Source organism: Acanthisitta chloris, unplaced genomic scaffold (genome assembly GCF_000695815.1).
Source record: "Acanthisitta chloris isolate BGI_N310 unplaced genomic scaffold, ASM69581v1 scaffold21673, whole genome shotgun sequence".
NCBI lineage: Eukaryota > Metazoa > Chordata > Aves > Passeriformes > Acanthisittidae > Acanthisitta > Acanthisitta chloris.
Window position 1 is genome coordinate 1497 of NW_008666833.1, and position 15361 is coordinate 16857.

Here is a 15361-nt window from a genome sequence, read left to right on the forward strand (position 1 = left end):
CTTTGGAGCCCTTTCCAGAATCAGCATGTAAGCTAATGGTTTTGCAGCTGGTTGGTGACTTATCAGTGCCAAGATATCTCAGGGCATTTCAAGCATCTTTGGCAAGAAAACCTTTTTGTATGCATTTGTGATCCTTGGCCTGGTATTAGCTCTTGATGTGCAGCAAAGGCATGGGGGATTTCTTTCCCTTTTGAAATAGCAGAGAGTGCAGGCTCTGACATTTGTTCAGGCACTGCACAACCTTTCCTCCTGCAGTTTCTTTCACATGACTTCTAAACAGTATTTTGTGAGCTAACTCACAACTTCTGTATCTACTTCTGTTAACTAAAACCTCTAGGTCATAACCTCAGTTTATTTAAATTCTACTGGATTTGACCTTGAGTCAGTGTAAGCTTGTGTACATCCATTCACTTCAATAGCATTTCAGTGTTCAGCCTGTGCAATAAGTAACTTGCCTGCCTGCAATTCTCATAACACCCATTTTCTTAAAAGGTGCATCAGAAACAGTGACTACAGACAGGGCAGAAGGGAGATAATAACACAAACGCTTAATTTTCTCAAGTCAGTCTGAAACCATGAACAGTAAAAACTAGCAAAAGCTACTTGCTTTCTAGTTGCTTCATTTTGATTGCTTTTGGTTCTTAAGAATCCATGAGGTTGTTTATCATGCCAGCATGCAATGTGGTGGTCTTAAATAGTTGCATACTCCTAGAAGCTAACTGAAAGACTGAACGTGCATTTAAAGTATACTGTGTCTTAAAAGTCTTTCTGTAAAGCACATGCCTGGTGTGTGTGTGAAAGCAAGGTGCATTTCCCAGTCTCTGTGCCAGGCAGTGCTCTGTCAGGAGTGTTAGTGTGCTCGTGGCTGGACCAGCACAGTCACATAGCCTGGCACGTGTTAGAGATGGTCCTCCCTGGAAGAAGCTGTGGTGACCAGGCTGTGAGATGCTCAGCATTGCCAGGGTGTAGCAGATACCTGATCTCAGAAGTGCTGAAGGCTTCAGCTTCAAAACTGATAATCTGATATTTTTTTCAGGTGCAATAAATTGTTTCTTAGAATATTGTCTGAAACCATCCTCATTCTCAAATCCCAGAATAGCAGTTCTATGCAGCAATAAAAACATACTTCTTTTTCTCTCATTTCAGGATTCAGGGTTAAGATTCCACTATGTGGCTGCTGGAGAAAGGGGCAAACCACTCATGCTGCTGCTTCATGGCTTTCCAGAATTCTGGTAAAACTCCCTACGTGCTTTTCTTGTATAAAAGAGGCCGCATAAGATACCTGAGAGTGAACGTCTCAGCTTAAGTATTCTCAGTGCGATCTGTTATGAGTATTTATGAGTATTTACTCATGGCATGAGGTTTTACTAGACAAAAGACCACTGAAGCATTTTTAACTGCAGCATCTGCAAAATGTTCCTGCACACTAACACAAACCAACCACCTTTTTTTGCATTGTCAATCCATTTTCCCCCAGGTATGTACATTTTCTTCTGACTTTGGGGGAGGAACTGCTCATTTTTAATAAATTTCCTGTTTGGATAGCACTCATACTATATGGCTAAACTTATGAATTACGGCAGAGGGTGTTAAAATAAGGATTCATTATATGCTAAGTGCAATATGGATTGTTGCAGTTATTAAAAATACTATATATTAATTTTTAACTGGTGGAGGGGAAGAAGAACTATGAGTCCTATAGGCTATTGTGCAGCCTAATTTCAGAATGCTACTCAGGGAAAAAGGTTCTATTATTAGTTCATCACAAGATGAATGATGAATCCAACCCAATCCTAAGTGTTTGTTTATAACAATGAAAAGCAGTCATGTGTCTAATGATTTAACCAAATTGCTCAGGCTGTCATTGTCAGGTTTAACCAGCGAAGCATGGCTCACACAACTCGCAGGGAAAAGAACAAAAAGGGAATAAGGGAAGTGCTAATGCCAGTAATTCAGCGAGTTAAATGATCCTTTTCCTTTCTAAACTCAGATATGGATCTTGGGTCCACTGTTGGAATTGTGATCTTTCAAGCTGGACTCAGGTCATACCATGATAAACTGACCCAGGTAAAAGAGAGGTCAATTCTCTTCCCTTAGCAATTTCCTACAGATAGTCACGACCTTGAGGGTGAAGGTAGAGAGTCACGTTTTTAAGATAAATTTTCAAAGAAGTAGATTGTTCTAATAATAAACTGACATCTAAAATTATTAAAACTGTAAACTTTGATTGAAAGGACATTAGATGGGGATACATATTCTATGCAGACATTATGCATACCTTATATAAAGCATATTCTAACACAGTAAAGCAACAAGACTTCAGCTGATTTCCCCTCCAGGGGGAATAGTAATGGGAAAATTAGCATTTTATATACATATTCTGTTGAGATCCACTGTATTATTTTCAAAAAGCAGAAAGCTATTCTTGCAGTTGAGAATGGTGAGTCATGCTATAAGTGGCAGCTAATATATTGTATTATCTGATCATTCATAAGTGAGGAATAAAAACCTGTTATATAGGTCACTGGGACCAGTAATAGCATAGTTTATAGCACTGTTTATATAAAGAAGACTACAGGCTGATAGGCTGTAAAACAGTCATGCTACCAATGCTTGTGTTGGGTTGTTCATTCCATCAGTGAAGAATTTTTTATGCAGTGATTGTTCTGAGGGAACAAGATAAAATAACCACAGTTGAAGAGATACTTAAAGCAGCATCAAATTTGTAGCATTTTTCTAGGAAAATATAAAGGATATGATCCACAGTTACAGTTCTTAATTGTAACAAATCCCCTGCCTTTAAATGTCTCAAGGTTATAAATAAGATGAATATAACCAGACAATACTGACCTTAGTGAATCATAGAGAATGTCTGAAGATAAAAGATCACTTAAGAATATAATGCATCAGAGCCATTAAGTGCTTTAGATGCATAAGAACTTGAAAATCAATACCAATGTTGAGTAAAGGCAATAATAAAACACTTGAAATTGGGCATAATGTTCCGAGACAGCTGGGTACCTCCAGGATGTGTGTGCGAGCTGCTAAATTTTGTACAAATTGCCTTTTAGAAATGATGTGATCAGAAAGTCTCAAAATAGTTTCCATGATTCAACCTTATGAACATGAAAGCATTCACAATGTTTCCAGATTCTGCTTCCAAAGCAGTTGTCCAGTAGTTACATATTGTATGTGATAAAAGGATTTCTCTGACTATAAAACCTGCCCATTTGGTAGGTCAGACATTTGGTGACTGATGGATTGTTGTGAAACCAGAAGATGAGGATAGCAAGTAGACATTTTCTGAAAACAAAAATGGTTTATTTATTTATTTATGGGCCTGGCTGTTTCTCCTCACTGAAGTATATAGAATAGCTGCAACAGTTACCATGGCAAATTCAGCTTCCAAGTCATTATATAATGCCTTTAAAAAATTCATTCCTGGAGATCTCAGCTAACTCTTGTATTTGCATTATGTGGCACCGAAATGAAAATGCTCTGACTGTATTGTACATATGAATACAGATTCATATCATTGAGTGTTACTGTAATATATGTTCAAAGCCCCTAATGGGCTGGAGGCAAAGCTGAAGCGAAAAGAGCCAATGGTCTGATACAGACACTGTTTGGATTAAGCTAGAATTCTGTGCATCACTTACAGGCACTGATGATCCAAATGCTACATATCCTTTATCTGAGACTGTTGAAAAAAGCAGAAGGAAAAGCCAGACCCTAGCAGCCACTGTTATATATGCCTAGAAGGATCATGTTTTTCATACATCTTGCTATTACAGTGTAAGATAAAGCCATGTCTGTCTTGGTACTGGCTATTCTGAAATTCATTTGGTTTCACTAACAGCCAAAGGGCAGGTAGTTCTTGCAGGATGAGACCCACCGTTTTCTTGTTATTTTTGTTTCATAACACATCTAGTCACTACATACTATTACAGAATGAGGAATAGCCCGGGCCTTGGCCCGAGTTCCTAATTTTACATGTCTTTTAATGTTGTAATGCTATCCCTCCTCTTTTCCATAGAAACACAAGGAATGAAATAATTTGTGTAGTACCAACGCATTGAGAGAGCTCCTTCTGGAACAGTTCTGGGAGTACAGAGACACAGATGAAAGTGTCTCTATAATATAAATTATATAAATCCTATAATTTTCACCAAGTTCATTTGTTATTCATTGAATTTCTTCCTTTGGTTTATTTAGTGTGTGAATTATCTGACATTCTTTTTCTGAACTGAAAAAAAATCAACCATGCCTTGAGGCATGCTTCTCTGCTCCATCAAAATGTGTGTGTGTGACCAGGGAAAAGAGAAAGCTTTTCACACCTTACTTTTTGATGATACTATGGCTCCAAGGATGAAACAGAATAGTCCTCTCTGTGCTCTGGGTTATGCCTGCATCCTTTGCAGCAAAGGGGTTGTGCCAGGCTCCAGGAGCTGTTGAAACACCCCTGCTCTGGCCATGCCCCCTTGCCTGCAGCTGCACTTCCTTACTGGGGAATTCCAGAAGGGAGAACGAAACTACTGCAGCCACAAAGGACTATCAGTGCCCCACAGAAAAGAAAAGGAATCTCATTGCAAACAAAGCTGTGCGAGTTTACCCTCAGTTCTTTGGGTGCAAAAGCATTGAGTGCATTTTGGTATCATACTGCTTGACCTTGTAACTCCAACTTTTTTCCCCTTTGTTAGGTATTCTTGGCGCCATCAGTTGCGGGAATTTAAGAGTGAATATCGAGTGGTGGCCCTGGATTTGAGAGGTTATGGAGAAACAGATGCTCCTTCTCACAAGGAAAATTACAAGTTAGATTGCCTGATAGCAGACATAAAGGATATTTTGGAATGTCTAGGTGCGTTAATAGAAGACAACGTACTTGGCTCATAAATGACTTGGTTTTCTGGGGGGAAAAAAGAGATAAAGACCTAGCATTGTTGTTTTTAATTGCAGTCTTTTTGATACATACACATCACAGATAAATGTAGATACAAATCTAAGGATACTTATATTTTATGGACTATTATAAATGAAAAAGGGTTATTTTCTAATTATGATGTGTATGTCAGTATAAACAATATGTAAAGATGCCTTTTCCATCATGACTTTAAAACCAACCCTTTCCTATGTGCAGTACAAACCTGTGGTCTTTTTCCCTAAGAAGGTCTTTGTTCCTGACTTCCTGTTCTTGCACTCAGTGGATAAGGTTCTGAATTATATTTTAATAGCACTCACAGGCCATAGAATTTAAATCAGGGGACTTTTTCTGGTACAAACAAGACAGAATAAATACTGTGGGCTTTATAAAAATTATAAAAGCACATCTGCTCTATTAAAAAATGAGCAACAAACCCTCCCAAAATACTACTTCTGCACAGTAGTCAGTTCTCAAGAGCTGAATCACTCTGTCTTACACAGCAGTGAGAAGAACAGAAGGGAGAACAAGGGACATGCTGCTCCCTGTGGGAGATGCACAGTGTAATGGTTTAGAGTTGAAGTGAGCCTGCAAAATTTGCCCCTCAGTACAGGTTTGAAGCATTGCTGTTCAGGCGATACATCGTCACACCTGCTGAATGAAGGGTATTTCCCTTCCATACCAATAGCAACCCAAGGGATTAGACTGTCATTCTGTGAATCATTTTAATTCCCTGGATACTTTAGAGATAGTGAAACCACGTACTGCATTTCATATGGAGACGTAGTAAAGCAGTAATTCCAGTTCTGAGGGTTTGAATTTAGGATTTGCTTTGTTAGTGATGTCTGAATATTGTCAGAAGATTGGGCAGGCAGTCCCCACACTGTGTTTGCATTTTCCAACCTTTGCTGGTTGTGTTCATCTCCATGGTAATGCCATGGCTATGCTTGAGAAGTGGCCTTGGCATAATTCAATTTCATAGGGATTTAAAAATTTTCAGAAAAAGTATTTCAAAGGCTTGTTATCTTTGTTTGTTCTAACCCCAAGTTAAATTCTTTTGGAGAACCTGATTATATCAAAAGTGCTCCAGATGATTTCTGTTCAAGAGGGTTTATAGGGTGCTTTGACAACTGTGTTCAAATTTATGTCAGAACTCTAAGCATCTTGGCTTTTATATGTTTCATTTGTAGTGTATATGCTCAACATTCCAATCCTCAGTGAGGAGGGTGATGGTATCTGACACTACAGGATGTGTTCCAGCTGTGGTTACAGAAGGAATGGTTAGGCTTTCAAAAACTCGGTTGTTATCCCTCCATGCCCCTTTTATTGCTGTTAAAATACCATTGTTATTGATGGAAGAATAAATATGTGAATGCTGGGAACTTTAAAAATTGCCATCAAAGCAGCCTATGGAGAAAAGCTCCAGGCCTGCTGAGTATATAAATGGGTGTGTATATATATGCTGTATATACGTCTATTAAGTATAATGGCCACGTTTTGCATAATGATGGTGTTGAGTGCTTAGATAACCTCTTATATTCAGAGAAAATCATTAGGATTAGTTTTGTTCAAGGGGAGCTCAGGAAAATGCTCAGTGTTTTTGTCTGCAGTTTTAAACTCCAAACTCCCTAAACATGACAAATGTATGTGCATTATAATGACTGCAAGTTGAACTGTGTATCTGCCCCTGCATTGGCCAAGATGTGGACAGGGTGGCTGGCTGGATACTGAGTGACTTCAGGCTGATGTGGACGTAGTAGAGTTAAAGTGTAATTAAAGTCCAATTAAATAACTTTAAGTATTTGTAAATTTTTGAACTATAGCAGTGCACTGTTGTTTCTGACCATTAGTAATGGAAGCAGTGCAGTACTAAAATTACATTAATGAATGTTCTGAACCACATATTTGTCCCAATCATGATTTTATTGTATGTGATAATTTCCATGGGACCTAATTCCACTGAAATAAAATCTGTGTTTATGTGGTAGGATACAACAAGTGTGTGTTGATTGGCCATGACTGGGGAGGAATGATCGCTTGGTTAGTGGCTATATGTTACCCTGAAATGGTGACTAAGCTGATTGTGGTTAATTTTCCTCATCCTTCTGTATTTACAGGTGAGTTTTATAGTAGTCTTTGTTAATTTAGGGTATCTGCATTTTCAATGTGATTGTGTTTGGTCTGAGAACCAACAGCTTGTCCCTTTGGATGTTCAGTAGATAATCTACCAGCACTCCATGCCTCTCACAGTCTGGACTGTATTTTATGAAGCAGTAAGGTATCAAGTATTGACTTTTGGAAATTATTGTAGGAAGTGAGAGTGCTTGCAACAAAAGTTATCAATGTTTTTCTTAATCCTTGAAGGTCCACAAACATAATTTTCATACGCATGAATCTGGTTTATTCCACTTTGGCAGAATAGAATTCCCTGAAGAGGGGTATGTATTGTATTACACCTTGGTTGAAGCCTCACTGCATTATTAAATCTGCATAAACTAGCCTTTGTATAAGTGTGAATCAGATGGTAGAATTAAATCCTGATTTAGGTGACAAGTGACAGTTTATGATTTGGTACAATATTCACTGGAACAAGACAGCCTTTCCAGGCTGCTTACTAAATGCTCAGGAATGTACTAGTAGTGAGCTGAAACAAGGACTTAGGTGCACTAGCAGAATTGGTTGTGTGATAGACTGAGCATGTCTACTACCCAGAATTACAAAACATTTCATAGGGATTATATCAACATTCAGTAATGAAAATGAAAGTAGTATCTCACGGATTTTAGTTTCTCAGTTGCTGACCTTACCCTATTTCCATTTCAAAGTCACCCATTTCCTCAGAAATAGTTAAGAGACTATTCAGTGCAGCTTTTTCTTTTCAGTTGAATCTGACCTTACACCACCATGGAATCAGAAACATCCACACATGTTGTTCTCACAGTGTTCTTGGGCACCTTTCTAAGACGCTAAAGAACATTTTGCCAGGTAGTTAAGCCACACTTACCTAAGGAAAGGTCTGTTCACCACCTGAGCAAGCAGGAGCTGTGCAGTATTTTCACTGAGAGCAGGACCCAGGCTCTAGAGAAGACAGTTACAATGTTATTATAATATTTGTTTACGTATTTATTAAAGTATGAAATCTGTTCTGTAGCTTGATAAAGTCTCCCTAGATCAAATTTGTTCTACTGTGGATTAAATGAAAATACAGTTTATAATAAATTGTGCAGAAAAGTAAATTGAGCAGTGCTGCTGATGGTCCTTCAAGGAAAAATACAACAGGTAATGCAATTTAGGAATGTATAAAATGTGAAAGTTTAGAAGATAGCTGAAACTTCAATTTGCATTGTTATAAACCCCATTTTTATTCACTGTCAGAATTACTATTTCCGAGAGATCTGCTGTGTTGGGAATGCAGTCTTGCCTTCCTGAATTTGTACCTTTGAAGGATAAGTTCTAGACTTCCTAATAACTGCACACATTCTGTGCATGCTTTGAGGAAGTTATATATTTGAATGTCGGTGTTGACTCTTGCAATTCACTGGAGACACAAATTTACAGTTAAAAAAAAGTCTATATCATTTTCTTTTGTTATATATGCTCCAATGTCTTTAAAAAGTGACTCTGTGTAACCTTGATTATGGTTCTTGAAATTGCCAAGAAGACAACTGTTAGAAAAATTCTGTACCTCTGTGAACAGGAGTGATGCAGTCATTAGAATGTCAGCAGTTCATCATCTGCAGATTTCTATGCATCACAGCACTGATGAGAGGAAGGCTTACAGACTTGTGTTTATGCCCTTTATTCCACAGCTGGAAAAAAATGCTTTGGACTAGCTACACAGATCTCTAAGTGAAAACCTGTCATGTGATTGAACTCTCCAATGTCACTGTTGTCACCTAATCTTAGGGCAACTTTTGTTTTGGTGGCTGTTTCTATTAGCATTTATAAAAGAAGTATGTTTTAATGGCCACATCATATATTTACTCCTGAAACAATAATCATCTTTTGCCACATAGCATGCTTTAATGTAATATTTTTAAAACATTCCTTTAAGTTTAAAAAGATAGTAATATTAACAGTAATTTTGTTTGAGTCATCAGTTTTCATTTTTAATTCATGGGCATTTTTGTTTCAGAATACATTCTACGACATCCATCACAATTGATTAAATCTGGTTACTACTTCTTTTTCCAAATGCCATGGTTTCCTGAATTCATGTTTACACTAAATGATTTCAAGGTGAGCAAAATGAATGCTCTTGTTTATATATTTAACTGTGAGTAATGGAAGAATTGCCACCTACATTGATCCCTTCTGATGTAGTTACAATTACTGGAAAAAACATGGAGCTTTCTGATTGTTCTTCTTCAGCTTTATTTAAAGTAGGATATAAGCACATAGAGTCTCTGAGATTAACTCTCACTTTTGCATTTCTGGGAGGTGTTCAGGTACATACTTTTAACCTCCAACACTGCAGTGCATTACTCCACCTAGAGAGTCAGCTGCTTTTGCTTGTGCCCATGCCAGTGGGACACAGTTGGTGCCCAGGGAACTCCTGATGGCTTATCTGAAGCTCCTGTGGGCAGTGGGAGATACTTTTATCCCTCAGAGCCTGCTATGGGGCAAGGAGTCTGGGCATCAAATTCAGGCAGGTGATTAATTCTGCTCAAGGAACCAGGGCCAACACCTTGAATAACCTTAAAGTGTAAGCACAGGCATTTAGAAAGGGACAAAGCAGCTGCAGGCATATATCCTCCTACATGAGTACAGCCCAGTGCACAGCACAGCCAGCCTGGGGGGTCACAAATCATCCTCCTTCCTGCCCTGTCACCTTCTGGGGTCCATCCCAAAAAATAAGTATGTGCCTGTGCTGGCCTTTGACAGGGAGCAGAACTCAGTAACTTGATAATACTAGTATTGGTCTGTATTTGATTTTTCTGAAGTCGTATTAGAAATATGTTTACCATGTGCTTTACACATAACTCTCAAAAAATCCATTTGAACCATTCATTATACTCTGAACATAAATAGATTTATAAATATGTATAAATGGATTTTAGAAAGATGGGCCCCATTGAAGGAATGAAATCAGATTTTCTAGCTATCTTATGTAATAGCTTTTTATTTTCCTTTTGTAGGTTCTGAAAAGCTTATTTACTAGCCAGGCCACTGGAATTGGAAGGAAAGGCTGCAGATTAACAGCAGAGGATATTGAAGCATATCTCTACGTCTTTTCACAACCTGGAGCATTAACAGGACCCATTAACCATTACAGAACTATTTTCAGGTCAGTATAACATTCTCTGTCAAGGGAAAATACTGTAGAGAGTCCCCTGGAGCGCAGAAATGTTACTGTGGCTCCTGATGTAGAGGGAGAAAACCACAGTTGTGTTTCTGAAGCCTCACCAGGTGCCAGGCACAGGTCAGGTAAAGCAGTGTGAGGCCAAGTGTGTGGTATGAGGTGCCCACACAAACTGCAAAACAACCAGAGTGCAGATAAGGAAAATCTTTGTTTCAGAATCCAATGAAGCAAAGACCCTTTCACAGCACCCACAGCAATCCCAAAAATGCATCTCTAAATAATACTCACAAAATTAGCATCAAATAATTTTTTACATTACAGTTTGTATTAACCAATTATAATGTCTATCAGGAGCTTATTATTATATATTACTAGATTATATGGCATCCAAGCATGTTACCCTCACTTGTAACTTTACAAAACTATGTCTGACATGGTTTTATTGTGTTTAAGCTATTTATTTTTTTAAAATGGTATGGTAGGGTTTTTTGTAACTAAACCTTAAACTAACCCTAACTTGGTTTGGGGTTTTTTTTGCTCCTGTATTGGTCTTATCAGACTCACTTCACAGAGTAAAACAGAGATAGCATCATAATAGCAAACATTTTTGCAAGATTAATTTTTATGTTCTCAAGCAGTTTTCTAACAGTTCTAATGATCCTGGAAGAAGTTGGCTTGGCCTTAGAGACTGACACCTGCCTCTCACCTACCAAAAACTTAACAGAGCCAGAAGGTATTTAACTGTGTGCACTCAGCTTATGACTCATAGCACTAACTTGAAGGATTATACCAAGAAGAGCAGGATTGAATTCTTTTTTCCTTTGCTGTCTTCAGTCTTCAGCAATGATAAATGTCCTGCATGCTTTTCCAACACAAGGCCAATTTCCCAGTATTCTTTAGAATGAGAATTCTCTTCTTTCATTTCCCTAAAGCAGTAGATGCTTCAAGTAGATAACCTTTCCATTCTCCCTTGTTCAAATTTAGTGCCACCTTTATTGATCTTTCTGTGCCTTCCATGCCATCACTGAGGATCAGCAGGGAAATACCGTGAGGGAAACAGGGATCTGAGCTAGGTGCTGTGTTGTACAGGCTAAGAGACGAGACTGGAATGAGAAAGCAGGAAGAGAACACCAAGCATGGATGACAAGTAGATAACCTTTCCATTCTCCCTTGTTCAAATTTAGTGCCACCTTTATTGATCTTTCTGTGCCTTCCATGCCATCACTGAGGATCAGCAGGGAAATACCGTGAGGGAAACAGGGATCTGAGCTAGGTGCTGTGTTGTACAGGCTAAGAGACGAGACTGGAATGAGAAAGCAGGAAGAGAACACCAAGCATGGATGACGGTGGGGAATAAAAACACGATGACTGTGCTGGTAACAGTCTACTTATTTAAAGCTGTGCAGGGAACGGTCGATAGCATCAGCTGGGATGTCCAAGGGCTGCATGGCTGCACAGCTCTCTGGCCTCAACTGCTGTGCAGGAGCCCCCAGGGTAGGGCTAATGAGGAGCTGGAGAGGCGTGAGCGCCCAGAGCCCTGTTCGTTACATTTGCCACAGCACCTCGCATCACTGAGTGTGCACATTAACCAGATGCTTCTCTGACAGTGACACTGAAATGCCTGTGATAGTCGAATTGCTGTGGGAGTCAGAGGAGACAAATGTAAGAGTTGACCATGTTTAAACTACTGGTTCAGGCCTTTTCAGGCTCAAGAAAAGTATCAGTTATTAATCAGAAATATCTTCACAGCTATTAATTCCTATGTGTGTTTGCCTGTTTATATTTGTGCATTGCTTGCTTTATTTTTCCAGTGAAAGCATACTTGTACTGAACTCAGAGAATTTCATTTGAGGTGCTATCAGCCTCAATGCAGGAGGCTTTGGACTGGAAAGAAAAGATTAGTCTTCAGCCCATTCAATTCTGGACACCAGTTCTGAGGGTCACAACTTAGGGGATGTGAATCATTAAACATGAAAATTGGATTGAAATCTTCCCTTTCTCTCACACAAGTCATTACACAGCACTTGGATGATAATGTCTTGTATTCACCATAACTCCCAGTGGGCTGGTACTGATCACCTATGTGTTAAAGGTTTCCAACTCATTACTACCCACTTGGAGTTTGATTCTTCAGAGCTTATTTTTTCTGAAAAGTTATTTCCAAAGAGATGATTGAAATAACCTACTTTCATCCATCACCAACACATCCTTGTATAAATAGCACAGCAGCCATTGCCTTCACTATACTTTAGATACAAACACTTTGAGAATAAAAATAATAAATACTCTATTTTAAATAATTGTGGTAGTATAATATTTAGCATAATTTTGCTTTCTAAGGGCTTTTCTTCAAAGTATTCTTCAAATGTCCTATAATGTATTTATCTTTAAACATGTTCTAGTCTGCCAAAGCTCTGGGTTGTGGTGTTGCAGTTTTAAAGAGATTATGAATCCATGAAAAGCAAATTTTTACGGAACAGTTTTCTTTCACTGCATACAGATGTAGGTATGTAAGTCCAAGGCCTTCAAAAACATACTGTAGTGCTTTGTGAAGGGAACTCTGAGACACTCTGAATGTTGGCATGAATTTCACAGAGGAGTGAATATAACTGAATTCAGTTTAGCATTTCAGATATCAGTGTTCTACACAATATCTTTCTTCTGCAAGTATTTTTATTTTTAGCTGTACTACATTGTGTTTACTTTTGAGTAGGTCTGAAATGCTCTAGCTGGTATCTTCCTTAGTGTCTGACAACAGCACCTGCCACTTCCTGAACAAATACTTTTCCGTAAGACAGTTTGGCTACTCAGATACTAGATGCCTTCAACACTGTAGTCTAAATGCAATTCAAAGCATCACATCTCATCTCAATAAAACCTATTTGCAGTAAATAAAGCAGGTTCAGAGACTTGACATAGCATTCATCAACCAAGGGAAAGCAAGTGACCTACAAAATTCTGGCCATGTTGTTCCACATTCCCTTTACAAAGGTTACAGGGCTCCTGAGCTGAAGCATCATGTGTGTTCCAAAAATGAGACCTCTTGCAATCAACTGCTGATTAGGGATATGCTACAGTAAAAGTATCTTCTAACAATTCCATCATCCTTAAAAACAATTAGAGAGCTTTGACTCACGGTGTTTCCTTGGTATTGCAAAAGATACCTTGAAACCTAGAAGGTTTGCAATGAGATTGACTGCATTGGTTTCAAAAGCTTGGTTCACTGAAATATGTCTTGGTGAGGTTTTGTTAAAATAAGACCTAACTGAGTGTGTTTTGTTTTTAAAGCTGCCTGCCTCTGCAGCACCATGAAGTCATCATGCCAACCCTGCTGTTATGGGGAGAAAGAGATGCATTTATGGAAGTTGAGATGGCAGAAATTACAAGGATTTATGTTAAAAATCATTTCAGATTAACTATTTTGTCTGAAGCCAGTCATTGGCTCCAGCAGGATCAACCTGACATAGTGAACAAGTTGATATGGACCTTTTTGAAGGAAGAGACAAAAAGAAAAAGAGAATGACTGTTTGTATATGTTTTAAGGGGTCTACAGAAAAGCTCGTCAGATTTAAAACCTAATTGTGATCAGGGCCATATTTCCAGCCTGCCTTCTATTTTGAGCTCTGTTAGAGAAAAGTGTTTTCATTGTACTGTACATTTGGACACTAACCTTACAGCTAAAAGAAGTGAGAATATATGGTACCAACATTGGTTTTACCTGTATACTTGTATTTTGCACATAAAAACACCTGCCTTAAGATATATATGTATTTGTACAGAAAGAAGATCATGGAAATTTGCTTGGTTTTGTTTTCTCCTTTGCTTTACAGTTTTAATGTGTGGTGCCTTTTACAAATTTATATTGAAACAATAGAGTGGTGCCATACTGAAGAAAGTCACTAGTTTTCATTCTAGATTTGCCTGAATTTTTTTAATGTATTTTACCATTAAACACTAAGTAACTCTTTTTATCTATATTTTAGCATACTGAACGATTGAAAATTTTCTGGGTACGTTTCTAGTCTTCAAGTGAATAATGATAACGTATCTTGTTGTATCGTTGAATGCAGCTGCTTTGTGCAATGTGTTTTTCTTTCTTGACTAAAAAATGGGAAACCTGTACACTCAACACGTCTGAACAAGAAGAATGGAAAATTAAGGAGTAACATGTATCAAATTCACCTCTGTCTAATAAAATTCAACTTACACTGCTCCCTCTATCTGACTTCCTATGGAGAGATTTCTTGCTGAAGCTAAGAATTGGGTTTGAATAGTTGAAGTGTCTGTCCAGTGTGCAGCCTGGACACTCAGGCTGTGACTGTTGTAGTTTCTTGAAAATAATGCCTCATTGTTGGCATTATCCTTCCTATGTTAGTAACTACTGTTCTTGTCTCCAAGAACTGCTGCCAAGTTCCTGTGTTTATAGGACGAAGAGACACAGTGATTATGGAAACAGAGGGTAGAATTAACTTGTGTGTGACAGCAGGGGAGAAGAAAACTGGATGCTGACTACAAAATATGAGATCCCAGAATAGGTGAGTCACCAGCCTGTCTGGTTTCCAAAGGCTCCCTCTCGACCTGCAGATCAAGTGTGGTGCCCCAGAAACAGGCAAGGACGAAGAAGAAGCCACTGGGGGGAGGCAACAGAGCCAGGTGAGCCTGAACCAAGCGTCCACGCCAGCGTAGAAGAGAGCTGACAGCTACTGGGGAGTCCTAGCACATCCAACTCAGTCACATATGTGTCTCTTTTGTGCCACAGTGCCCCACACAGGTACTCAGTGCAGTCCCTGCTGATGTCTCCGTGTAATCCTCGCAGGCAGACCAAGGGATGCTCTCTGCTCTGCGAGGGCTCTTGGCTGGAGCCGCTTCTTTGTGCGGTTGCCTAAATCCCAGAAAAGTCCCCTTGGTATGACAGTGGTATTGATTTCGCGTTTCCCATGCGTGGCTGGTAGTGGCCGTTCACTGATTTTCCCCTGGAGACACAGTTACCAACCGGTGATGTCCTTTCACTCACACTGTGAGGCTGGGAAGGTTCTCTCTGGCCCAGGAGGATGCGCTGGAGACGCTTTGCCCCTGTGCTGTGCAGTTGGTTTCCTCGGCCGGCAGGGGGCGCTGGGCGGGACCCGGGGGAGCTCCGCCCG

General features: G+C 39.1%; 1 protein-coding gene across 1 annotated transcript; it reads left to right on the forward strand.

Annotated features, from left to right (window-relative positions):
- Positions 1-1094: 1094 nt before the first annotated feature.
- On the forward strand, positions 1095-14430 carry EPHX4 (epoxide hydrolase 4; the record flags this gene model as incomplete). Its single annotated transcript, XM_009072287.1, has 6 exons — positions 1095-1232; positions 4701-4858; positions 6907-7035; positions 9054-9157; positions 10057-10205; positions 13509-14430. Coding segments are annotated over 6 exons (913 nt in total), but the record flags the coding sequence as incomplete, so codon positions are not given.
- Positions 14431-15361: the final 931 nt, after the last annotated feature.